Source organism: Melospiza georgiana, chromosome 8 (genome assembly GCF_028018845.1).
Source record: "Melospiza georgiana isolate bMelGeo1 chromosome 8, bMelGeo1.pri, whole genome shotgun sequence".
Lineage (NCBI taxonomy): Eukaryota > Metazoa > Chordata > Aves > Passeriformes > Passerellidae > Melospiza > Melospiza georgiana.
Window position 1 is genome coordinate 30,857,944 of NC_080437.1, and position 27,991 is coordinate 30,885,934.

Sequence of the window (27,991 nt, forward strand, 5' to 3'; positions counted from 1 at the left end):
TCCCCGGCTCTCACGGGGACCAGAGGAGCCGCCCCTCTCCTTTCCTCTCCTTTCCTCTCCTCCTCCTCGCTCCGCTCCTCCTCTCCGCTCCCGCCGAGCAGCGCCGGGGTCGCGCCGGGAGCAGCGCGGAGCGAGCGGGGCCGCGGGAGCGCGGCTGCCGCCGGTGCCCACCCGTGTCCTGCCCGTGTCCCCCCGATCCCGCCTGTCCCCCCGGTCCCCTTGGTGTCCGCGCCGGGCCGGAGCATGGCTTGGGGCGAGCTCGGGCTGCTCCGCTGGCTGCGGGAGAGCCGCCAGTCCCGCAAGCTCATCCTGCTCATCGTCTTCATCGCGCTGCTGCTGGACAACATGCTGCTCACCGTGGTCGGTAGGTGAAGCGGGCTCGGGCTGCTGTCCCTGCCCCGGCTGCTGCAGATGTGCTGCCCGAATGCCCGGTTAATGCTCTCAAACCCAGCGTTTTCAAACACCGATTAATTTTATTTTTAACCGTGAATTATATTGCAGGCATTGCAAACGCGCCGCCGCGGACATCAAAGTCTTGCTTTATTTCCATGTTAATTGCGAGATAAGGAATGGTATAAAGAAGTCTTAATAACTCCTTTCCCCCTCTTTTTATTTTCTCTTTTTTGCCTTTTTCCTGCTAAACGCCACTAATACTTTGTAGAACGACAGATATCAGTATTTTTAGCTCATCGTCGTTTTTTCTCCTGTGGTCGTGCAACTGAAACATCAGGCTAGATAACATTGGAGATGCCTGTTTCCTTGTGATAGTTCTGTTTCCCCCACATTGGTCTTAAAATGATAGGTTAATAAGAAAACTATCTGGGTCACTTTTAAGAAAAGCACTTCCATGAGTTAGTTTAATAAAATAATAAAAGTTTTGATCAAAGTCTAAGATCCAACTTTTAATGGCTTCAGTGGCACAGTGTCAAGATTCAGAAATCTACTCAAATAAAACAATTGAATGTTTTTCTCTGGTAGACTTAGAACTCCCCCTATTCAAATGTTTATATGAAATAAAAGAATATAGTCCAGAGGAACCAGTGGCTCATGGATGTGCACACAGACACACCAGAATGCTCATGGTTCTCCTGGAAGTGGCTCTGTCTGTGCAGGGCTCAGCTCCCAGATGATGCTTCAGACTCAGCTTCTGAATCTGACTCCTGAATTTCTTGAAGGGGTTTCAGCTTAAAAGTTGATGCCACAAGGTAGACCTTAGTTAAGAAAATATCTATTTTTAGCAGTTGATTTTGGAATTTTTTTACATTGATATATTTCCATATAATATTAGTAATATTTAATTGCTTGATTAGTAATAACTATGCTAGAGGCCCTAGAAATTATTATAACTTGCAGATTTGGGAGGCTGAACTTTTTCAGGATGAAATGCAAGATGGGAAGGGATGATTCTCTCACTTGTATTAAAATGAATGAACGTGACATCTGTTTTTACAAACTCTAAAATCCTAATGTCTGAGATACATATTAATGCAATAAAATTGCAGCCAGGATCCTAAAACATATAAACATGGTTCCTTCTGGATGATCTTTTCAATGTAAATTTCAAAATAATGAGACAATTATTGCCAATGCAAATATAGGCATATTATTTCTGATTCCTTGATATAGGTTTGTTACCTTTTTTCCTTCTTATGGCTGGTACCTATCAATATTTTGGTGGTTTATTTTAGAAATGTTTTATACAGTATTTTTTTATATTTTGGTTTAATAATCATTCCAATGCTCTTCTCATTATTCATGCTTTCACAGCCTAATAAAAGGACTTGTGCAGCCACGTGTAACAAAGAGGCTTCAGACATGGGTTTTGATACTTTTGATATTTTGCTTAATGATGTATTCATAGAAAACCTCATGGGAATCTTATGAAAACTGGCAAAAATAAAGATCAGTTTAAATTAACTTTTTGTTTTAAACTGCACTTCTGAGTTACAGGTGTGTTTTTTTCCCATGAGCAAATTTCTCTTTCAATTCTGTGTTTCTGAAATACAAAGCCTCGTATTTCCTGATCGATGGCACAGCAAGCAGCTTGGTGATTCCACTTCCAAGTAACCTGACAGTAAGATGCCAATGTATTCTATTTGTTTTTCCAGTGCCAATAATTCCCAGTTACCTTTACAGCATCGAACACCAGAAAAACGCCACAGAAATCCAGACTGCTACACCCAACCTCCCCTCAGCAACCATGGACAATTTCCAGAGCATCTTCTCCTACTACGACAACTCCACCGTGCTCGCTGGGAACGAGTCTGACGGGACACAGCCTGCAGAGCTGCCTCAGAGCCAGACAGAGCCCATGGCTGTCGGGGTGACTCCGGCCCCCTCTGACTGCCCCAAGGACGACAAGGAGCTGCTGAACGAGAACGTCCGCGTCGGCCTCTTGTTCGCCTCAAAAGCAACAGTGCAGCTGATGACCAACCCCTTCATAGGGCCCCTGACTAACAGGTATGGCGTTGCTGCTGCTCCATCCCGCGCTGCTGTTTTAGCCCAGATTAGTGTTTCAAACAGATTCTTCTTAATTCTCTTAATTCTCCCTGGATTGCTGCCTTCTGGAGCAATATTTTAGTGAAATCAGTTTGGTGAACACTTCTAAATGTTTACACCCTTTCCAAAGTATTGGGTATTAAGAGGAAGTTTATGACCAGTGGTTGGGCATGGGAATAAATCACACGGGACTCCATTTTCTTCATGGTGGAAAAAGGCCATTCTTTATTCACATAACTCCTTTTTATACAGTTTTGCACACTTTGTGTGGGACCCCAATTGGTTGCACCCAATGGCTGCACGTCAGCCATTAGTATCTCACACTTTTCCCCCAGCTCCCGAAACCTTGGGTTTTTATATCAGCCTTTGCAGAGATGCTGTTTGCAGTTTAGGAAGGATGTTGAGATGCTTGAGTGCATCCAGAGGAGGCAACAAGGGGTGAGGGGCTTGGAACACAAGCCCTGTGAGGAACGTTTGAAGGAACTGGGAGTGTTCAGCCTGGAGAAGAGGAGGCTCAGAGGTGACCTTATTGCTCTCTGCACCTTCCTGAAGGGAGGTTGCAGACAGGTGGGGTTGGTCTCTTCCACCGGGCAGCACTGACAGAACCAGAGGACACAGCCTCAAGCTACATCAGGGAAGGTGCAGGTTGGATATTAGGAAAAAAAAATTCACCAAAAAAATAATAAAGCACTGTAATGCTTTTCCCAGAGAGGTGGTGGAATCAGCATCTCTGGATGTGTTTAAAAAAAGACTGGCCATGGCACTTGGTGCTGTAGTCTAGGTGAGGTGTTAGGGCACAGGTTGGACTTGATGATCTTAGAGGTCTCTTCCAACCTCATTATTCTGTGATTCTGTTGAAATATCTCCCATATAGTTATAGGAGGCCAAAAGACACTGCAATTCACAAAGATTGTGAATTGTCAGTAATCCTGTGGCACCCACATGAGGCAAAGATGGTATTGAAACTGTAGGCAGGGCTCAGATCCCTTCCCTGCTGTCACTGAGAGGAGCAGCTCTTGCTATGTGGAGTTGTCTGAGGAGAGAATCAATGGGAAATTTGTGTGGACTTCAGGGAAAAGGGCACAAATGTCCAACTTTGCTGATGCCATGTTCATCACCAGGTTCAGTGGGTCCCACATTCCCATTAGTACATGACATTGCCCAGCCTCCTAATTGCTCCCTCTAAATTCTTGCAAATATACGATGTCTTGAACCAAATATGTTTAAATGGGACTTTACAGAAAATTTATTTGGGCCAGGATCAAGCTTATAAACACCAATATCACTGACTTAAAACTCCTCTCCAAATCAAAGTACTGATGATGTTAACATGAAGATTAAAAAGTATATATAATATTCAAATTTTTGTGTTAATAATAAATTTGATTTCACTGTTAGCATTTTGTGTAACCACTCCCCAGAGAAGCAGCTTCAGTCCTCCCAAACATTCTATGAGATCAATCTCTGCAGGAAATAAATCCCAAATTGTATTTAGTGAACATATGATCTGCATAATATTTTATATGTAAGCTGTTTTCATAGAGAATTATTCCTTTCAGAAAATAACATGCAGCAGAAATTTGGACTTGTAGAACACTTTGGTTTAAGCAGTCAATATGCCCATCATAGGTGGCAATATTTAAAACAACCAACACAATCCAATGACAGGTATTTCAGGTTTTGAAGCAAAAACTACCTTGTTTAGGTTTTATGGTGTACATATACATATATATATATATATATATATATATATAGCCTATATATATTTACTATATATATATTTACAGTGTGTATATATATGTATACCAGTGTGTATATATATGTATACACTATATATATAGTGTATATATATGCTATTAAACCTAATGTATATACTATATATATAAATATTGTCTGAGTGCTTCCTTTCAATCTCATAAAAAGTATCCAGCTGAGGGCTAAGCAGCATTTTTGGACTCACAGTGTTGTGTATTCAAAACTTGTGCTTGATCTGTGGAACTGATCTAAACACAAAAGCTTTAAATGAGGGAGACAGTTTCATTTCTCTCTCATTTCCCCTTATCACCAATACATATCACCTCCACAAATATAAGTACACCACCACAAAATTACTTTTTCACGAATATTGCTGCAAGTTGAGAAGGACTTTTCTTACCTGTATTGTTTAGTGAGGATGCCACAGCTCCTCTGCAGGTCAATGTATATGATCAGCTAAAATGTGTGATTGTATAAATCAAACAGAAAATATCTGGGTTATCAATAGAAAGACTCTTCCTTACCACTGATGAGCTCTTTGGTTACTGTTAAGCTTTTACCTTTATTACTTCTACAAAATTCCAGCAATATATAAAAGCTTAGAGAGAAATGATTGCTTGTTTCAAGCTCTGTGTTCACAGTTGGTTAAGATGACCAGTATGTTTCTTTTTCAAATGAGTAGCACACTCTGTACAGGGATTTTTTATTTTTCAATCAAATATAGCTGAACAAGAAGGATTTAGAGTTTTAGTCAAGTGCTGGTTTTCACCAGGCACTGGCTTTGAGTTTGTACAGCCAGCAACAGGATGTTCCACTCATATGAATCTGTGCAAATAATCACTGTTTTTTAGGTTTTCTGAAAGTTTTGCAGCTTGTTTTCCTTTCTTTTATAATTACTGAAAATGTAGATTTTCAAAAGCAAATTTCGGAATTGGTTTCATTCAAGGAGCATGCTCTGCAAAAACCATTTTTTATCTCTTTTCACGGAACACCAGACACACCTGGCTCAGAGAACAGGTTTGCAGCTGCTGAAACAATACAAGTTCCCTCCGCCCTAACTAAGTCCTGGCAGAGCAAACACTGGTGATGGCTTTGCCATAGGAAGTGAACAGTTCACTTCCCACCCTGGCACGCTTTCAGGGCAGAGCTGATAAGGTTTTGTGGGTCAGAAGCACATTGTTTTTCCTGATGGTGCAATTTGTGAGGAGCTATCCACAAAGCCCAGCATCTGACGCAGGGCTCTTTGTGAGGAGGATGCTCTGGCAGGGGCAGAGTGAAGGGTGGACAAAAGGCTGTCCTGTGAAAGGGTGGACAAATAAAAGGCTGTGCTGTGAAAAGAGTGGGCAAAAGGCTGTCCTGTGAAGAGGGTGGGCAGAAGGTGCCCTTTGAAACCCCCTGCCTGATCCAACAGCCCTGGCACAGGTGCCCAGAGAGGCTGTGGATGCCCCTGGATACCTGGAAGTGCCCAAGGCCAGGCTGGATTGGGCTCTGAGCACCCAGGTCCAGTGCAATGTGTCCCTGTCCATGGCAGGGGGTTGGAAGGAGATGGGGTCCAAGTTCCCCTCCAACCCAAACCATTCTGTGGTTCTGTGATTGACTCCAGTGCTTTTATCAGTCTCTCTCTGTGAGCCCAGCTGTGCCAGCCCCTCAACCACCAGAGCCAGTCAATGCCTCTGCCATGTGTGTCCCCTTCTTGTTTTCATTAGTCTGAAAGAAAATTTGTAGTTTTAACCTTGTTTTTATTCATATCAGGCTCAAAAACCATAAAAAAAATTATTAGCTATTTTCATCATCACCATCCTGGCTACAGCTTTGAACTCCTTAGCATGAGTAGCTAAGACCAAAATGTGTTCATGCCCAAGACCCACTCAGAGAAGGAAGCAGAGGCATAAATAACATTTATAACTACATATTTACAGTTCAGTTCCTGTGTGAGCTTTCCTTTCATGTTTTGGCAGAGATTGAAATTACCTGTTCTGTCTGTTCAGGTCACTCTGTCCCTGCTGACCCTACATGTTCTTTTATGAACTCCACACATATTCAGTGGTTCATTGGTTCAGAACCTCAAGGAACATATTCTTGCCATAAATCCTCCCCAGTCCTCACTGGCAGGGAAGAAGAGAGCCAGAGTTCCAGCCAGGACAGAGCCAGCAAGAGGTGCTCACATGGAGCTGTGTGAGAGCAAGGTTGGAACCAGTGGATTTGCAGCACTCTAATTGGTAATTAGGCTCTAATAATCCACAGCTGCTCACCTGGTCAATGTAACCTTTATTGTGCTGTTGCACAGGACCAACAATCTGTTGTCTTAGTCTGGAGTAATCTTGTTAATGGGCATAAATCATTTCCTGAGAGCCCCACAATCTGGAGCCACAGGGGCTGAAATGGAGCTCATCTGGGCATCATCCTCCTGCCTCTCCTTTCCCTCCTTCAACCAGTGACTCAGACTTTTCCAGAGATCACAAACACTTGTAATAAGCACTTTTAGCTGTAAGTAGCCTTGGTGAGGCGTGCTGGACTCTGCTTCAGAATTGCTTGGAGGGTTTTGAAAGGAGTGCCCAGGAAAATTATATGTTTACCCATAGTAACAAGAAAAGATAAGAGAGAGGACAGGCTGTAATATTCTCTGGTGCTGCATACATGCAGAGGAACAAAATGCAGAGGTGATTGTGATGGAGGGTGCTGTGTCATGGCTGAGGAAAAACTGTATATTCACTTTTCACATGAATGGCCCAGCACCAAGGGGCAGAATCACTGAATTGGCTGCTGCAGGTGGTGCCTCTCCTTTTTATGATTATTATAATGCACTTGTTCAGCAAAACCTCCCAGTCTGTGCTCTCAACACCTGTAGAACAGAGCAGGGAATGCAGCTGCAGATTGGACGCTGGTGGCAGCACAACTGCCAGTTAATTATTGCTGCTATTTCAGGGTTTGCTAAGAGGCAGGGTGTGTTGAGGTCGCCCAGGAAAGGACAATCTGCATATCTAAGGAAATGTCAGCTGGATGTGGGCAGGACTGTCCCCTGAGAAAGCCCGGCCATGGCTTCTAGGGCTTCAGCAATTCCATGCAGAACTGTGCATCTCCACGTTTTGGGGGATGCTCTGGGCAGTATTATCCTTCCAGAGCATTATAAGGACTTGTTTAACTCCCACCCTCTGCCATGTGTCACTTTCCCCTTGCTGTGGCCCTGTTTGTCCAAGGAAAAGGAAGAATAAGATCTTCAACTGCAAAAATGAAAGAACAGTGCTTGAGCAGTATTACACTGAGCATCAGAAGTGGCTTCCAAAATGTTTGTTTTCTTCCTGGCTTCAACCACCAGGAAGTTCCCAGGTGCAGGAAGCCCATTGGAAGAGCTGAAATCTCCTTTATTTAGTATGACAGCACTGCTCTGTGTTTAATTTGTGAATGTTTGTGGAAGATCTCACGGCTCATGTGACATTACATTGCCTCTGATGTAATGATGGAAATGTGAATGTGGGAGCCAATTTGGATGGCATTTCTCTTCGTGCAATAACTGAATATTATTTCAATGTACTTGTAGCAAACTGCTATCTCGCAGGCCCTGTGTCAGGTGTATGAATTCCTTGATTCCTGTACTGAAATCAGAATTATCCCTCAATTATCCATCCTAGACACATCTGGGATGGCCCTGACAGACCCAGCCCTAGTTTACTTTGCTGTGGGGAAAGGCATGAGGACATTCACCTTCTGTTTTAACACTCCAGAAACAGCTGATAGTTGTAGCAGTAGCAGTAGCCATACCTGCAGGGTTTATTTAGTTTTTTTGTCTGTACTCCTGTCACTGCTTTATTTAATTGTAAAACTCAAAATCAGAGCAATTGTGATCAAACTCTCAGTGGCCTGTTCTACCTGGGCCCACTGGGAAGTGCTCACTTCAGCTCTGAGGCAGGTAAGAATTTGGCAAGAGGTAATTTTTTATTTCCTCATGTACACAGAAACACCAGTGGAGACCAGCATCCCATTGTGTAATCCCTATTACACACACAGCAAGGGAAAGGCTGGCTGAGAAAAAATCATTCACTTAAAATAAAGCAGACAAAAAAATATTGCTCTTTTATATACCATGTGTGAAGGTGCTGGGAGATTAAAGTTTTTATCCTAAGGCCACAGGGGAATTTTGTGACAGGGATTTAATTTGCTTTGGAGACACCAGTTCAGGTGAGTAGCACATGAGTGACCAGTCTCTGCTGGATCTTTACAACACTCACTTACAGATTTCAACTGGGAGAATCTATGTTAAAATGTTATTATAATATGTTAGGCAAAATACCACATGAAATCTCAATTTATTTCATTCACAAGAATGAGACAAACAATGAACATTGAGCTCTGCACTCGAGGGAGTTTTCCATTATCAAAGACCCTTGACTGTATAAAAATATTAATACAAAAACAAAGCTCAGAATAATTATTTTGGTTTGTTTATGTCATGACTACTGTTATTAATAAGGGCCATTTTTGACCTTTCCATTATTTGATTGACCTGCTTTAGCCAATGCTGCCCATTTAAATGTGCAACACTGTCAAATCATTGGAAACTGAAATCCTTTGAAAGTACTCCTGAATTTGGCCATTAAATAATGTCCTGGCAAAATACATTTGAGATGCACAATCCTACAAAAAATGAAGCTGTGAACAAAGTATGTTGGATAGAATGTGCACTCTTTCTTCAGAGCTACCTAGGTTGGGACTCCAGGGTAGATTTTTATTTGTGTGGAAAATAATATGTTGTGATTTTTATTTTTTTTTTTTTTTTGTGGTTGAATTTTCAGTTTTATCTGCTCAAAAAAATATAATTGCTTCCCAGCCAGGAAGTTCTTTCTTTATTTCCTGGAAACTTGAAAATACTTGGATCAACCAGGCATTTCTACAGGCTGTTTGGAGTCCTAATGAAGAAATGGGCTGATGAAGAAAGCTTTGATCAGCTCCATTTCTGCTCCTAAACCCATGGAAAGCAGAAGAATTATTCTCAGGCTCTTTGGGACTCTTCCAAGTGCTCCTGAGGCAAAACTCCCAGAAAAGCTGATGACAAATTTTTCCAGTAAAAAAGCCATTGGCTTGACTATGTCTCATTATAATCATTGTCTCACAAGGATGGAAACAGATGAGCGCTGAAACACGACTGGGGTATTTCAAAATTCAGCACACTCATGGAAATCTTCCCTTGGCATATCTTTGGCAGCCTCATGGAGCCCCAGAGGGATTTTATTGGGAACAATCAAGGCAGAATGAGAACAGGGCAATCGGGGCAATCATGAGAAGGATTTTTTTCCAGGGATTTCAGATAAAAAGTCTGCTGTGTCAGATGAAAAGAGGTTTGTGGTGTGGACAAATATGGCCATGTGGTCCACAATAAATAGTTCAAAGCCTGCCAAGGAACTACAGGTTGGGTTTGTGTGGTGTGGGAACTCGTGTAAGACTAACTCAAAACCTCAGCAATGTGAATATTCATTTTGTTTTCCAGAATAGGGTACCAGATCCCACTGTTTGCTGGCTTCTGCATCATGTTTGTGTCAACAATCAGTAAGTGTCCATGTCTCACTTGGTCTGGCCCAGGCAAAACTTTTAAATGAATGCTCCACAATAATTATCACTAGGAATTCTTCTTGTTGGTGTCTGGGGACTGATTCCCAAGGAAGATTTGAGGGAAAATTTGAGTCAGCTCCACACTGATGGTGGTGCTGATAAGATTGAACAAGGGAGCCTGCTCTGAGGGATGACAACCCTTCATCCCACCTCAGCAGAACCTTCCTTAGCTGAGCCTTTCAGGTATTTCTGCTCTGGAGCAGTGCTCAGACATTGTTAAATAGCCATGGGAGAGCTGCCTTGCTCTCCCTGTACAGGCAGATACCACGGGGGTTTATCAGGAGGATTGTGAGGCTGCAGTGGCTCATGAGTAGGGTATGAGTCAACAGGATCACAGTGTGGCTAAACATCTCTGTGGGATGTGCAAACAGCAGCACAGCCTGCCAGTCAGCTGAGATAATTTCCCTGCTCTAATGGCATTGATAAGGCTTCAGCTGCTGGTTTATGTTTGGCATTTGACATTTAAACCCGGGGCCCAGGCAGAAAGAGTACAGAGAACATCAGGGTTCATTAGAAGCCTGTGAGGATCAGTGAAAGAACTGGTTTTGCCTCAGAAGGCAAGTGTGAGATGTATTAGAGCCTGTGACAAAAAAAAAAGAAGGGGATAAACAGTTTTCCAGGTCCTCTGTACATAAAAGAAAGAATAATGAGAGGGTTCCCAGAGGGGATGGGGATGGGATGGGACATCCCTGGAAGTGCTCAAGGCCAGGTGGGACAGGGCTGGAGCAGCCTGGGATAGGGGACAGTGTCCCTGGCCATGGCAGGGGACTGAGCCAGGTCTCCTCTAACCCAAAACATTCTGTGAGTCTGTGATCTTAAAGCTGTATCATCAAGGGGACTGAAGTACTAGAGAAGATGACCTGGTCTTAGAGCCACTGACACCTCTGTGTTTTAGGAACATGTTAGATAAATTCTGGTTGGGATGTAGATAAGAGTAGGGAGCCTAACTCATGGCAGAGGAGAGAGCTGCTGATCTGCTGAAATCCTTTTCCCCTTTATTTTTACGTGTCCACACAGTAGGGATTTTTGTAAAATGTGGTGAAAAGCCCCAAGAGGCACAACCACAGGGCAGGTGGGAGGAGTGCACATGAATCCCATGCTTGGTTGGTGCATGACACCTTCCTGCAGCTACAACCTGCCCAGCAAAATCCCTTAGGTGGCCAAGAGATGGGAGCTGAAAAAAAAGCTTTGTAAACTCACTGTAGAGTCAATGACACCGACAACATGGGCTCTGCAAGCAGGGATGTGGTTGGGTTTCTGAGAAACTCCTGTTTTCCAGTGCTGTGGGTGGAGAATTTAGCCAGGCTGAGTGCAGCACCCAGGGCAGGGAGTGGCTGAGGGTGAACCCTGGGGCTGAATCTCCTGGGGAAATAAAGAGTGGCAAATGTCTCTGCTAGAGGCAGGAGGAGGAACTTGCTGAAGGTTTTGAATGGGGGGATCTGCCTTCCCTGCACCTCCAGCCAGCTGCGCTCCACACATCTGGCAGCACCAGGGGAAAACCTCCCTCCACCCCCTCACTGGAGGCAGCACTGGTGCTTGCAGCAGCACGGAGAGCTGAGGCTGCAAAGAAAACTCTCATTACTCCTCCTGTGTGCAGCTGAACCAGAGCAGAGGTAATCAAATCCAGAGTAATTAGTTAAAACTGCTTGGGCTCCTGCATTCTGTGTCACCTGGAGGCTTTGACACCTGGGAGCCATTCAACACTGACACATCCAAATGCAATAAGGGGAAATAATGCAGTTAGCATTGAAAGTGGCACAAGCCACTGTAAACACTTGACTGAATTGTAGGAAGTTTTTGTGATAGTTTCAAGAAATCTAACTTTTTAACCTAGTTATAGTTAACCTAATTTTAAAAATTACCTCTGTTTTTTATGTCTTTTTTTCCTGCAGTGTTTGCCTTCTCTGGAAGCTATGCACTGCTATTTATTGCCAGGTCCCTGCAAGGAGTGGGTTCCTCTTGTTCTTCTGTGGCAGGTAAGAGATGATAGAGGAAAATGCAGATCACTTTCAGTCTTTTTTTAAATTGAATTTTGTCAGCACATTCAATAATTAATACAACATATTATATAATTAATATACACAATATATTTATTATATATTTTGTATATTAATAATATAATATGTTGTATTAATTATTGAATGTGCTGACACATTCAATAATTAATTGAAATTATTATATTTATAATTAATATACTCTCTATAAACAAAATATAATTATATAAATATAATAATATCTATTTACAGTTATACTATATATGCCTATAGAGTATATACTCTCTATATACAAAATATATAATTAATACAAAATATTCAGTTGAATCAATTTCTTTTTTTGTTTTTCTGTCTCTTTCATATGAAGTAGCTCAAAAGCAAATGCCTTTTAAGACTTCCTTGGTATTTGGGTTGCAGTGAGGTAGAGCACTAAATGAACTGCACTCTCCCTGGGATTTCTGCACCTGTGTCTTCAACATTTTAAATTCATTTTTAGCCATTTTAAAGGTCACTGGGAACTTGTGTTGGTACTTATTGCAGTTAGAACAGCAGCTCTGTCTGTTACGGAAATTTCTGTTATAAAATGTTGTTTTCAAGGGTTTACCATGCTGGCTGCCAGTTAAGGTACCAGAGTTCCAAAAAACGTGTCTCATTTTTAAATGAGTAGGTAGAATGTAGTATGGGTTTTCAGCCCAAATTATTTGAGCATTCTTGAGGCTGAGGCTGGGGAAAATACGTTTTGTTCATGCTGAATATTCCAATCTTGGAAAAATTTCCTGGAATGGCAGGAACTGACATCAGTCAGGGCTGCAAGTGAAGCTTTCCCAAGGGAAGACATGCCAGAATCAAAATTATTGTTCAGCTGTAACTCAGTCCCTGTGCAAGGGGGCACCTTCAGCTGTGGGCTCTTAGGTGAGCACAAGATTTTCTTTTTTCTCAGCCAATGAACACAAAAGAGCAGAAAAGGCCAAGGGACCATCTAGTCCACCCCTTCCTGAAGGCAGGATCAACTTAATATCTGTCATTCCTCATGCACACTTGACAGGCCTGACCTCAGAAGCCTCCAGAACTGCCCTCAGCATCCAGCTCAGTGCTTAAGCACCTTTATGGCCAGGAAGGTTTTTTGTTCCTGATGTCTCATCTAAAGGCTCTTTGCTGCCATGTGAGCTGATTTCTGCTTGCCATCCTGCAGAGAAGGCAAAGATCAGTTTCCTTTCTTTATATTCCTGGCTCTCTTTTTGTTATCACCTCTCACATCAGTTTTATCCTCTCTGGTTTTGAATTGGGAGTCCTGTGTTGTCCCTCACAGATGTTATTCTGAGTCCTTGCTCACTCTCATTGCCATTCTCTGCATGGCCTCCAAGCAGCCCCAGATTTCTCCCTGTGCTGCACCAGAGCCGGACCCAGCTCTGAGAGAAGCTCTGGCTCCTTACAGGGCCCTCAGCAGTGAGAGTCTCACCCTGCATCTCACAGCAAAGGAAGTTTTGTGAGCCATTGCTGGCAGTCATTCCCTCCCCTGCATTTGTGTGTGCAGTTATTCCTGTCCATGTGTGACAGAGCACACAGATATACATCTGTGTCCTAGAACTTTGTGTTATGGTCTTTGCATTTCCCCCTCCCTCTTTTCTTCCAGAATATTTCCCCAAATCCCACATTCGTTGTGAATTCTAATGCAGCTCTCCAAACAATTTGATGTCATCCACTCATTTCAATAAACGTGGTGATCCACTCAGGACCTCTGCTCTTTTGGTGATGGATGGTGTTTACTGAGTGATCAACCATGCAATTTATTGTTTTCCTCCTCTGTGTAGCTGCAGAACTTATTTACTGAGTCCTATGTAAATCTTGATTTGAAAACAGAATTATTAATTTCTATAAGGACTCTCCTGCAGCATTTACGTCTGCAGTGTCTGAGTGCTCCACAAAAAGACAAGCAAATTAGGCTTCATGTTTCCTTTTGTGAAATGAAGGCTCATCATCAAGTGCAGAAATAAGGCATGTGAAGATAAAGGTCAAAAGGATCCTTTAATTTTTTTGTGCTGAACTTGAAATACTCATTTACAAAGCAATCAGCTCTGCATAATACCTCATGCCCAGAGCACTGTCCACAATTGGACCTAAGTGGTCACCAGACCTTTGTGCACTCTGAGTATGAATAAATGATGGTGAATACTTGTCTGAGGCTTTGATTCTGCTCATTGGAAAGCATCATCAAAAAGCTCTGCGACAAAGAGAAGAATAAAGAATCTAACAAATAAGGGCATCACTAAATTACCTGACTAATGCTGCACAATAGAGTGTGGTCTTGGGGACCATGAGTGCTGCCAGAACCATTTTTGCTTGGAAGTTAATTCTGTGGGAAGGGAGTATATGTGTATATATATACACATACAAAAAAACCCCCAAACACTTGGTAAGTCCTCTATAATGTTTAGGAGGTGTGGCAAATTATGACCATAAAATGTAGCGCACAGATGCCTAATTTTGTGCTGTGCTTTTTTCTTATGTCTCTTCATTTATTTTTTTATTTATTTATTTTATAATGTCTATTTATTTATTTATTAAAAATAATTTAAAAATATTTATTTATTTATTTTTAATTGTAGGGATGGGATTGCTTGCCACTGTTTACACGGATGATGAAGAGAGAGGCAACGCGATGGGAATTGCCCTTGGAGGCCTGGCTATGGGAGTACTAGGTCAGTGAGCTGGAGGCTCTGCTGGCAGAAGAAACCATCCCCCAGCCATCCCAAAGCTTGTTGTTGGGAGCTCTGGAAACAGCAGAAAGGTGTCCCTGGGTGTTGTGGCATTGTGCAGTCTCCAGACTGGGTTCATGGTGCACGTGAGGAGCAGCTTTTCCCACAGCAGGCATTCCCTGTGTGGATTCACACAGGGAATTACATGTCAAGCAGTAATCTCTGAGGTGTTTGGGTTTTGTTTACACTGCACAGTGTTTTTGGGGAATGGAGAATATGGTTATTGCCATGATCAATGATCTTTGTGGGGATTTTCAAAGTGGATTTTTGGTCGCTGCGTGCCCGTAGCAGGATGCCTGAACGCTCGCAGGGGTTTTGTTCTGTCAGAGTTTTCACAAGTGTGTCCTTTCCTTTCCTTGGCAGTGGGCCCCCCTTTTGGGAGTGTCATGTATGAGTTTGTGGGGAAGAGCTCTCCCTTCCTGGTGCTGGCAGCCCTGGCTCTGTTTGATGGAGGTCAGTAGGTCCCTGCGTCAGTGTCGCCCTGAGGCACAGCCCATTCCTGCTCCTGCCATCCACCCCCTCCTGCAGGAGAGTCACAGCTTGCCTTTCTTTCCACAGCTGTTCAGTTACTTGTCCTGCAGCCCTCCAGAACACAGGCAGAAGTGAGTATTAAGGTAAAACACTGCAGCAATGGGTGTCACTTTGCCTTTCCTAATCCCAAGCTTTTGTTTCGCAGAGTCAGAAGGGGACACCTTTGCTGACACTTCTGAAGGACCCATACATCATTATTGCAGCAGGTACCAGACCTCTTTTTCCTTCTTTAAACCAGCCATGGGTGTCATTCCTACCCTCTTGGCATGCCTTGGGCTGAGCTGCTTTAACAGCATTGTCATTTGCTGGTTTACTTTATGCAAAGTTCTAATAAGAATGTGTTGGTAATACAGGATGAATGAACCAGCAGAAGCACAATAGGCAGAAAAATTGAAATAAATGTGTATTTCCAACTGAGAGGCCACTGATGACCTCCAGGTGCCTGCTGGGGCAATGAGATGTGGCCAGGAAAGTTCCTGTGAGGAAAGTGACTTGGGGCAAGGCTTTAGAGCGAGGGATTGCCAGCACAGCACAGGCAGGCACAGGGAACAGCACTGAACTTTGTTCCTGTTTGAAGAGGGAGTGAGTTTGGTCTCTTGAGTGGGAATTGTTGTATTTCAGAAAAGGTCTGCTGGAGTGGTGAATGCTGTTTGGTATTATATGTATCTTTTTTCTGATGAGCCTTTCCGTCTCAAGAGAAGTTTGCCTTTTTGCATTGCACATTGCTGAATGTTTATTCTGAAGTCTGTAATTAAGCCTGGCCCTTTCTAATGTTGACAAAACACCAGGAAACAGATAATTATTTTCACAGTTCTGTTACATCATCCTAACTTGCTTGTCTAACAGCAATTCTTCCAGACATTTCTGGAAGTTTTCTGTTTATTGCTGATCTTAGGGAATTATCATAACCTTGTTTCTGTGACTTGGCTGAGCTGTGACTGAAATTATACAAACCCTTTTGCTTGAGAAATTCTTGCAGCATGAAAAAAACCACTGAATAAAAGTATAGCAAAGACAGTTCTTGTGATAAGAGATCAGATTTGTCATTCAGCTGACTCAGTAACTTCTCCTACAGCAAAGTATATAAAATATGAGAAATCCCCATGGATTTTCAGTGGGATTAAGGGGAGCACTTGGGGTCTCTGCCTCCCAGGAAAGAGGCTGCCCAGTGCTGTGACAGTACAGATGATGCTGATGCTCTCTGACCTCAGCCTCTTCTCCTTGCTTTATTTCCCTTGCAGACCAAATTTGGTTCTGTCAAATGCCCAGGTCTGTGTCAGAGGTGATGCTTCACAACCTGTGCCATCAGTACCCTGACCAGGCAGAAGAAATGTCCCTGACACGTTTTGTCCCTGCTGGTGGGAGTGAAGTCAGTGTCATTCCTGAAGCCCAGCCTCACTGACAGGGATTACAGGAAAGTCAGTGCTGCTGCCTCACAGAGCTGCTTGGACAGACAAGTTGGTTTAAATGATTTAAAAACAAGAGCTGAGGCAGACATCACCATGAGCACACCTTGGGAAGGTGTGGGACAGCTCTGCACTGGGTCCTGCTCTTCCACAGGGAAATGTCACTGATGTCTGTGGCACTCTGCCAAAACCTGGGGGGTTCTGGGCTCTGGAGATGGGGTTCAGCTGGAAGGCTGCAATTTCCCACCTTCTGGACAGCACAGGACATTTAATCCCATTCAAGGAGGAAAAGATGTAGGATTCATGCCCTTGACTCATGGCACTTTAAAGTAAGGTCAGCTCCAGGCAAGACTGAGGAAAAAATTAATTTATTTTCTTTTGGGGAAGCTTTGCTGAGGTAGCAGGCTCTTGCCCTGAGATTGCAGAGCACAGCTCAGGCTCTCACTTTTCTCCTGGGGCACATTCTAGGTCTGAAGCACCTTTGTCACCATATCCCTGAGTGCTTTGGCAAGCTCTGGTGCTGCTTCTTGGCCTAAAGAGAAGCAGGTGCCAGAACCAAGTGCAGGCACACCTGTTTCTCCTTCCTTTGTGAGCTCTGTTCAGCATAGAGTAAACTGAATAGAATATTCAATTAAATAGAATATTCAATTAAATAGAATATTTAATTAAATAGCAAATCCTTTGCTATTTAAGCTGTCTCAGTTAGAACGGTCCTGCTTCCTCTGGCTGCCCTTTGTGCAGCCTGAAATGTTTTTCCCAGCATCAGGGAAGCTGTTTGAGCCTGGCTGGTTGTGGCTTGGGAGAGCCCCAAGGAGTTTAACTGGGGCTCCTTGCAGAGCCACTCTGGGAGCTTGCACCCAGGTGGAAAGGTTGGCTTTTGTCCTTAGGGCAAAGCAGTGCTGAGCTGTTGCTCCTTGCCCGGGGAAGGGAGAGAGCCAGCTAGCCAGCAAGGTCATTTTAGGAATAGTCTAATGTATTCTGACAGCTTTGAGCAAAGAATGACATCAGTGCTCATTTGGTTTTGAACCTTGTGATGAGGAACTCCCTCCGAGACAAATAATGCCTCTCTGACCTCTGAAAAATATAGATTTTTTTTTTTTAAAGGTAGAATGTGTATAGTAAAGGACTGGAAGAGTCTAGAATATTTTCCTGAAATTCAGAGATTGTAAATATTAGGAAGAAAGGGAACACAAGTCTGAGGTTGCCACTTGCAGCAGTGATTCCCAAGAGCCATTTTAAAGGGATTAGCAGAGGGGACATGTCCTGTTGCCCTGCATTAAGCCTTGAGTGCCTGAGGGTCTTTTGAGTAAGTGTGAAAGGCATCTTGAATCCCAAGAAATACCGTGGGGTTTCCTAATCCCTGCTCTGGAGCTGAAGAGCAGCACTGGGAGAGATGAGCACCACCCAAACCCAAACTGGATTCCGGCTCTGCAGGCGCTGGGGTGGGGCAGAGCTGAGGGGGCAGCCGGGCTGAATCAGCACTTCCACCCTTGTTATCCTTCGTGCTGGGTTATTGAGGCTCCCGGGATTCAAAAGAGATTTGAAATTCGCAGGGCTGTGCAAGCTCAAAAGAGATTTGAAATTCGCAGGGCCGCGCAAGCTCAAAGCCGCGTTCGCTGCCCCACTGCTGCCTGTAGGATCTCCAGATAAAACCCCATTTTTGGGAGCAGCCATCCCTGTGTCTGCACCTTGGTATTTCCAGGATCAAGCCCTCCCCATGCTGCCGTGTGGGGCAGGATGAGCTCTCGGGTGGCAGAGGCACAGGGTCAGAGCCTCTTGCACAGCAGGGCTCTGCTATGGCCCCGGGAGAACGCGTAAAACCAGGTGGTTGTGGTTTTAGCTAATCATTTGTACAACAGACCTCGTGAACTTTCCAAATGTCATCAAGCTCGCTGCAAACTTTCACATTATGAAACAGCTTAACCTTTATTGTAGAATTTCTAGGAGAATAGAAACATATAAAAAGTTAGCCTTCAGTGGTTTTACACTGTGTTCTATTTAATGTTAATCACCATCCGACACATGACAAATAGGGCTGTGAAATAAGCCCTAAAAGTGAAATATTTTACGTAAAACCAGTAAAAAGTGAAAATATTTTACGTAAAACCTGTAAAAAGTGAAAATACTTTACGTAAAATATTTTACGTAAAACCAGTAAAAAGTGAAATATTTTATGTAAAGCCATCCATTCTTTGCATGGTGTTTTGTTTATAGCCAAAATAATTAATTAGTGCTATTTTTTTCCCTCCTCCTTCTTTCTTCAAGGCTCGATCTGTTTTGCAAACATGGCTATTGCTATGCTTGAACCAGCTTTACCCATCTGGATGATGGAGACCATGTGCTCAAAAAAATGGCAGCTTGGTAAAGTACAGTATATTGTTTGCATCTCTATATTTTTTCTATTGAGTTCTGGTCCTGTTAAAGATTATTTGCTTCGGGGGGGTAATTTTTAATTATTTTTTTTTTTTTTACAATCTGTAAAGTGCCTGTGCTAAACCTGCACAATTTACAAACACTGGTAGGTAAGAAAAATATTACACAGCGGGGTGGTGTTGTTGCAATAGAGGCTCTTGGAATGGGCTACACTAAACTACTGAACTATTTGAACTATTTTTCCAAGGAAAAACAGTTGCAGGCAGCCTCAGGAGTGGTGCTGACCCCTCTCCATTGGGAATCCCAGCGCTGCTCTGGCTGTGGATGTTGGCCAGGGCAGCTGCAGTGTGCCTGTTGAGCTGCACAGGAGCCTTGCACAGCAAAACCCTCTGGTTTTTTCCCTGCAGGGAACCCCTCCTCAGTCCCTGGTTTGAATTGCACAGGCAGGCAGGCACAGGGATGTGCAGCAGGGTCATGGCAGCACAGCCTCCTCCTCACACACGTGGGGGAAAGATGGAGTGCTGCTTAAAACGTGGACATGAGGAGCACTTTCCCTTGGAATTTACATATCTGGCTTCTTTAGTGGTTGCTTAATCATCCCTTTCCACAGAAAGCACTGGGGAGCCCCACCTTGGACCTTGTCCTGGGTTTTAGCAGGGACACAGCCATGGGAAACCAAATCCCTGGGCAGCCATGGAATGTTGCCCTCCAGAAGAAAGTAGGACAGTTAATTTCTCTTTGACGTGAGCAAGAGCAGGAAAAAAACCACCGGAAAGTGGATTAAATTCTAGTGAGTGATGAACTATGTGTGAGAAGTTTATGTGAATCTTCTTAAGTGGGCAATGCTCAGCCTTCATCTATCTCCGATTAATTTAATGGTTTGGTCATGAGGGTATTTTTTAATATCACTGTATAGTTTGAAAGAAAACAAAAAATCCTTCATGAAAATGATGTTCAGCTGATATCCCTGCTGTGTGTTAATGTGCACATTACACCCTATACAAAGCACAAATCTTAGTTCTAATTAATGCAATTGAGATTTAGAGTGGCCACAGATGCAGTTCTTAATGAGTGAACCTCTTATGAGCTCTTAATGCTGAACCTGGCTATAACTTCTAGCCTGCAATACAGCAGAATGAACATGCAAACTTGGGTATTTTGAACCTCAAAAAGGAAAAATAAATATTGCCTATCTACCTCCCTCACCAGTTTCATATTACTGCTGCAATAGAAATGAGATTTACGAATTCTTCATTGAACAGAGGTCACTAGAAGAAAAATATCTATTTTAAATTAAGACTAATGTAACCCCTTAATGATACAAGTAATTTACTCCATTTCACTTTGTCTGGTTTGACAGCATTAATTAAAAATTTTAAGCCTCTTAAATTGTAAATTAAACTGCAGGCTTTTAAGCAAACTATTATCTTATGCAGTTGGAAGCCAGCTGTTTGAAGCATGAACTGAAGAAGGTATAAAGTACCTTGATTTGCCCAATGAATATTTCTGTGCATAGAGCCCATTTAGAAAATGATAGTTCTGCCTCAGTATACCACAGCTTACAGACCAACCTGTTCCAGTCTTATTGAACAAGCCTTTGCAGTACAATTTCTCTTTTACAGCTGTCAAGGTCTGCTCTGTGTGACCATTTGGTATAACCAGACAGCTCCAAGCAGTACTGAAGTAGCTGTGGTTACACAGGCTGAAATTAAATATTTCCCCAGCACCACCACTGTAAAACCCACAAGGTTTTTAATCACAGGATATTGCTGTGCTAAAAATTACCCCTTGTTGTTTTTTTTTCTTATGAATATATCAGAGAGATGGGAAGGAAGATGGATAGGCAGGAAATGAGAAAAGCTCTGTTGCCCTGGTGGAAGATGAGGAGCACACACACGAGAGGCAGGGCTGGGACTGTGTACCCTGACACCACAGCTGATTTCTGCATCTCTGGCTGGGTCCTGCCCTGGGATTCTGTGCAAGGAGAGGTGGAATCCTCCAGTACAGACTGTAATAACTGGATTTTAAACCAGAGGTGTCACCAGACAACTGCATCTGCTCTAGATACAGCCACTGCTGTGGCAACCTCAGGGATGGAAAAGCATTGCTGGTGCCAACATTGTGTTTTTCCAAGTGGAGGTGGGAAATGAGAGAGACAGAATTTACTCAGGTGTCCTCATCTGCAAGCTATTACAGTTTCAAAATTTGTTATTTTACCTAAAGCAATATTTTAAAAATAATTTTTAAAGTTGTATTACTTATTTTTAGAAGTTTTATTACTTATTTTTTAAAGTTTTATTACTCATTTTTTTGAAGTTTTTAAAGTTTTATTTTACTTAAAATTTTTTAAAGTTTTACTGCTTATATTTTAAAGTTTTTCTACTTATTTTTTAAAGTAATTTTAAAAAAATATTAAGATGTTGGCTTAATAATTCTAATACTATTTTTAGAGGGTTTTTTATCCTTGCATCGTCGATACGTGCTTGGCCAAGGGCAGTGTCACAGCAAGGCAGACCTGCCTGTGGCAGGGAGCTCAGTGGCTCTGCCAGGCTCAGAGGGGCACTGTCACTTGCAGAGCCCTGCTGTCCCCTCCTGCAGGGGATCCACCCACCCCGAGCCCCTGGGCTGGCTGCGTGTGCTGAGCCCCTGCTCCACAGCCCTGGGCTGCTCTCCGTGACCCATCCCAAAGCTCACTGCAGCCACACATAAACTTTCTGCTCTTTGTTGTTCCGTCCCCTCTCCCAGAGCAGTTCTTGTATCTAATGCTGAAAAACTCTTTTTTTTTTTTTTTTTTTTTTCCCCAAGGCATCAGGTTGCTGCTGCATTTCACAGATGATGTCCTGAGATTTCACGGGGAGGCTGCAACAAACCGGATATTTGATTCTTTGGGCTCCATTAGATGTGTCCAGATGAAAATTGCAGTGTCTGGCATTTATTAGTTTCTTCTAACACTTCCCTGAAAGCCTTGCTGATAAAACCTCTCATTCATATTTTTCAGGCGTCGCTTTTCTTCCAGCCAGCATCTCTTATCTCATTGGGACCAATCTTTTTGGGATACTTGCACACAAAATTGGAAGGTATGCTTAATTTAAAAATACTAATCACCTCCCAGTCTCTTCATGTACCATTTCCAGCATTTCCCAGGGCAGTTTATTGATAGTGGAAATTATTAAAGCTTGTTCTATGGGAGCAAAATTGGTGGTTTTTTTTGAACACATTGCTACTTTTGCTGTTTAACTCAACGCTTCAGACGTGGCTTTGAAACATTCAGGATCAGCTCTAACATCTCATTATCACCATCTCTGAGTGATGTTTCTTCTTTGGTAGGTGGCTTTGTGCTTTGCTCGGGATGCTAATCGTGGGAATAAGTATTTTATGTGTAAGTAGACAATCACACATCTTTTAAATCATGTGAATGTTGGGGTGCTCATCTTCAAATATGTGCTTTTCCCATGAGAGTTCTATGACATGTTATTAAACAATGTGTGGCTAATAAGTTCCAGATCAGAGTTTTGAGTGCTTTCCCGTTTCAGTGCTTCAATTATTTTTAGAAATGGTGACTCTGAGAGGAGCATGCTGCTCTGTTGAGCTGTCACTCAGCAGTTTATAATAGTAAGTGTGTCAGTGGTTTAATGGCACAGTTGTCTGAAATGACAGCTCAGAACAAGGATCAGACTCCCAGATCTGTACAAAATGGGGCATAACTACTTGGAGAATTTATCTCAGAAAAAGGTGCTAACCACCATGTGCAGTATGGTGTAATTAACTGCCTGAAATTTCCTTTGTAGGTACCATTTGCTAAAAACATTTATGGGCTCATAGCACCAACTTTTGGAGTTGGATTTGCCATAGGTAAGAACATTTGCAATGAGTTCTTACATGAGTTCTTTACATAAGTTCTGTTATTTCTGTAAAAATGATTTGTTATGAAGTTACACAGAAAATCAGTTTTGTTGCCATTCTGATCTAACAGTGCTGCAGCCTGAGCTGTGGCCCAAACTGGCAGGCAGAGCAAGAAGGAATTAAGGGACAGTCTTAGGGAGTTTGGACCAGGCTGCTTTAGACCAGCTGGAGCCCCAGGCCTGTCCAGAACTGCTCCATCCACCTAAACAGACCTTTCAACCTGTCCGTGAATGTAAATGTTGCTTTTAGAAATGCAGCTGTGCACTGCCCCAAACCCTCAGCCTTTCCTGCAGAGGAAAAGGATTTATGTAGACATTTCCACTGGAATAAAAGGCTTAAATTGTACATAAAGGGGAATTCCCAGGCTCACACACATGTATTCTTCAAGTGACATGTGTGACTTTCCTTACACTGGGCTGTGCACTGGGGACCCTGCCTTGTTTTCAGTGCTTGGTGCTCAGCAAATGTCCTGGGGCATCTCCACACCAGGGATGTGCAGTGAGGAAAGAAGTTACAGGAACAAATTCAGACTTCAGGTGTCTCAGCAGTTTTGTGAGCTGTCTGTGCTGTTTCTTGCTAGAAATGAGGGTGTGTATCAGAAGACATGATAAAAACACTGTCAATCATTTTGGTTGACTGGGGGATAATGTTGCCTTTTAGGCCTTCAGCCAAGGCAAGTTCACACCAGATAACCTTGCCCTAATTCCTTGGCAGGGAACGTGAGGTGGGAGCTTTGCTCAGACATTTGGTGGGAAGTGTGGATACATCCTAAACTCACATCTCTCCCATCCTTTAGCAGGTGCCACCTCTATACATGTCCACACGTGACCCCAGACACAGCAAAGACCACAAAAAGCAAAGCTAACACAGACTATTTTACACAAATATTGCTGTGTACACCTGTATAATGTCCACACATGACTCTGGGCACAGCAAAGACCACAAAAAGCAAAGCTAACACAGACTATTTTACACAAATATTGCTGTGTACACCTGTATAATGTCCATACATGACTCTGGGCACAGCAAAGACCATAAAAAGCAAAGCTAACACAGACTATTTTACACAAATCTTGCTTATGATTTGTTATGAACGAGCATCCTTTTAGCTGCTTTTGCACCCCTTCTTGGCACGTCATTCACCCCAAAGGGTTAAAGGATGGGAAGAAAAGGCAGCATTTTCCTGGGATGTGTTTTGCAGGGATGGTGGACTCCTCCATGATGCCAATCATGGGCTACCTGGTGGATCTGCGCCACGTGTCGGTCTATGGCAGTGTGTATGCCATAGCTGACGTTGCCTTCTGCATGGGTTTTGCCATTGGTAAGTCCAGCTAAGAAAAGGGGAGTCTGCTACAATGCCAGCTGTGAATCCCAGTGCTGCCTGCAGCTTTTATGAGGGGAGGTTCTTATTTTCTGCAGGGAATCAGAGTGGGGGGATTGTGTTTGGCATCATTCCCCTCCCCTGCTGCTCATTTCATGAGCTGTGAGAGGCCTAAAGGTGTCTGAGGGCGCTGAACACAAATGGGATATGCTGAGGAAAGAGGCCTTGGGATACTTTACTACCACAGCTGTGCTCCAAGGGTGTGTGGGGGAATCAGTCTCCCCTGATCCCCTGGAGAGCATGACAGAGATGCCCTCAGGAACATCTCTAATCTCCCCAGGGAATGTGAGCCATGGAGCCAGGAGTGGTTTATGATTATGTTTAATCATATTATATTTTAATTAATATTTTATATAATTATATATAAATATATAAATATATATATTATATATATTATATAACATATATATTAATAGAATATATGTTTTACATATATATTATAATATACAATATATATTATATATTACATAAGTTATATATATATAATATATATTTATATAAATTTAAATATAATAACTTTATTATATATAAAACTTAGAAATATGATATATGGTATTATATATATATAAAATTATATAAAAATATATAATAATATATAATATGTATATAATATATATTATTTATAAATATTATTATTTATATAATAATATATATAATATTTTTATATAAAAATATAAAATTATATAGAATTTATTATATATAAAATTTATATAATTTTATATATTTATATATATTATATAATTACATCTAATTATGTTTAATCATATTATATTTTAATTTATATTTTATATAATTATATATAAATATATATAAAAATATATATTATATAACATATATATTAATAGAATATATATTTTACATATATAATATATAATATATTTATATAAATTTATATATAATAACTATTATATATAAAACTTATATCTATAATATATTATATATTATATATAATTTTATATATAGATATATAATATGTATATAATATATATTATTTATAATTATATATTATTTATATAATATATATAATATTTATATACAAAATATATAAAATTATATAAATTTTATTATATATAAAATCTATATCATTTTATATATTTATATATATTATATAATTACATCTAATTATGTTTAATCATATTATATTTTAATTTATATTTTATATAATTATATATAAATATATATAAAAATAGATATTATATAACATATACATTAATAGAATATATATTTTACATATATAATACAATATATAATATATATTATATATTATATAAATTTTATATATAAAAATATATATTTATATAAATTTATATATAATAACTATTATATATAAAACTTATGTATATAATATATTTTATATTATATATAATTTTATATATAGATATATAATATTTATATAATATATATTATTTATAATTATATATTATTTATATAATAATATATAATATTTATATATAAAATATATAAAATTATATTAATTTTATTATTTATAAAATTTATATAATTTTGTATATTTATATATATTTTATATAATTACATATAATTATGTTTAATCATAATTATATTTATGTTTAGAATTACAAACACGTCTTTACATTCCTCAAATCTGTTTGTGAGATAGGGGGTTAGTATACAGAATTACTTTTATACAAAATATGCTGCTGCAAATTTTGTGTCAGAGCAATCTGCAGAAAAGGGTTTTTCTCTGTGCAAGGTCCCTCTGCTGGTGGTGCCATTGCCAAGGCCATTGGATTCCCATGGCTCATGACAATTATAGGAATTGTGGATATCATCTTTGCTCCCCTGTGCTTTTTCCTTCGAAGTCCACCTGCCAAAGAGGAGAAAATGGTAAGTGTAACTTGGTTTCTTTTTTATAAATTTTGGGTTTTTTCAGTGAATCAAATGATAACTTACATTTGCATCTTTGCCTCTAAGTTCCTCAAAACAGGACCAGCTCAGTGTATTTCACTCTCAAGCATTAACTTTGAAATGAACTCCCCCTTCCTTCTATGTCCAAAGGGAAACCCTTTGTTAATTAGATGTTACAAAGTCACAAATTTGATTTCTATGAAACAGGGTCCTACAGACATTCCTCTGCACCAGCATATGCTGGGGTAGAGTCAGTAGAGAATTAATTTCTCTTTTCATTGAGGATCCAGAACTCTATTTGGCCAATTGACCAAATTATTCCTTGGTGTGCCTCAAACTGTTTTTTCCCACAGTCCTCTGGGGAAAAAAAATAGAGAAATATACCACAGTGTGTTTTGAATCATCTTTTTTCCCTATTCTCCTCCCTTCATACAGTTCATGGATCCCTACAAACCAGTGGTTTCTCTTGTCCAGTATGTACCACAGGGCTTCTCTCTTTTCTGTTTTTTAACATAAATTGCCAAAGACCTAATGATCTGGAGCACTCAGTGCTCCCCAGACACTGTAGGGTGTGTAAGAACAGAGTCACCATCTGTAGGTTGAGCCCACTCAGCACTCCATCCTTACTCTTCCTGAAAAAGGCTGATCTGGGCCCAAAATGTAGTTGCTGGTTGTTTATTTGGGTGAAAATAAACTAATTTTGCATGGCAATGGTTTTATTCTGCAGTGGCACCTCTCTGCAAGGTAAGGACAGCACCTGATGCTGGTGCTGCTCACTTTGTGCTGGCAGAAGGTGGAAAATTGAATCTTGCTGCAATAATGGTGTGTGTGAGGCCAGAGAGCTTCTGTTTGGCTCATGTTTGGACTGCAGAATCCCAGTTAATCCCTTGTCATGACCTTTGCTGAATGCACTGGTTTCGTTTGTTTTGGTTTTTGTACATTAAATAAGGCTGAGGAACAGAAAGGAACAAAAACTCAGCTGCTGTTTCTTGGCAATATAAAATTTATCAGGTACTTCCATGGTCCCTGACTGTTTGATTTGTAACATCACAACCCTGAAGGGACAGGATCTCTCTCCATGGCTCCAACACCTTCCAGCATCTGCCACCTCTAATATACCTTTAAATGCAAAATAGCTCCTGTTCCCAAGTGGCTCACGGCTTTAAAATGATGTACCAGTTCTTTCAGGTTGGAGGAGAGTCAGAAGGAGGGTCCCAAAATTGTGGTCTTTGCATAATTAATGACTCCCAAGCTTAATTACACTCAGCATGAAGAACAGTACACAGTTGCTCCAAAACTCCTTGGAAAATTTCAGCCCAGAGAATTTAGTATTTTATCTGGCCCTTACCATGATTACCACTTTTAGCTTGCTGTGTCAAAGCATGTTATTGGGACCATCACTCCTGGCATCATCCTCAGTTTTGCTGTTCTGGATCTCCACGGAAAGAGGGGACAAAGGCAGTAAAAGAGAATTGGCTTGAAGCAGTAGGACTGCTCTTGACCATTCATTCAGGTTTTAATAGATGGAAATTAACTCTGGGAGGGGTAAACTACTGTCTCTGCAGAGCAAGTAGAGGTGTTTCAGTAATACCTGGGCTGAAATACTGGAAATAGAAATTTTCCAGGTCTTTAGCACCAAAATCCCCCCTCACACAGACCTGAGGACTCAATTTACCCTAATTGCAATCAGTTTGGGCTCTGCCTCAAGGGAGGAGAGGTGAATCCCTGAGTGGTGCATGCAGCCCCAGCGTCAGCTGGATGCTAAGCAGAAATACTCACACTCTGTTCTCTTCCAGGCAATACTCATGGATCACAACTGTCCTGTGAAAACAAAAATGTACACCCAGAACAACATCCAATCCTACCCCATAGGTGAAGAAGAGGAGGAATATGAAAGTGATGAATAACAGAAAAGCCATATAA

The 27,991-nt window shown here is 41.4% G+C and overlaps 1 protein-coding gene across 1 annotated transcript; it reads left to right on the forward strand.

Annotated features, from left to right (window-relative positions):
• The first annotated feature begins 243 nt into the window (after positions 1-243).
• On the forward strand, positions 244-27,977 carry SLC18A2 (solute carrier family 18 member A2). Its single transcript, XM_058029192.1, has 15 exons — positions 244-364; positions 2,109-2,460; positions 9,737-9,795; positions 11,751-11,834; positions 14,459-14,551; positions 14,972-15,061; positions 15,167-15,210; positions 15,285-15,345; positions 18,811-18,906; positions 21,917-21,995; positions 22,246-22,297; positions 22,707-22,770; positions 24,023-24,142; positions 25,914-26,047; positions 27,865-27,977. Exons 1-15 carry the CDS (start codon positions 244-246, stop codon positions 27,973-27,975), a joined length of 1,560 nt encoding a protein of 519 aa, XP_057885175.1. The 3' UTR covers positions 27,976-27,977.
• Positions 27,978-27,991: the final 14 nt, after the last annotated feature.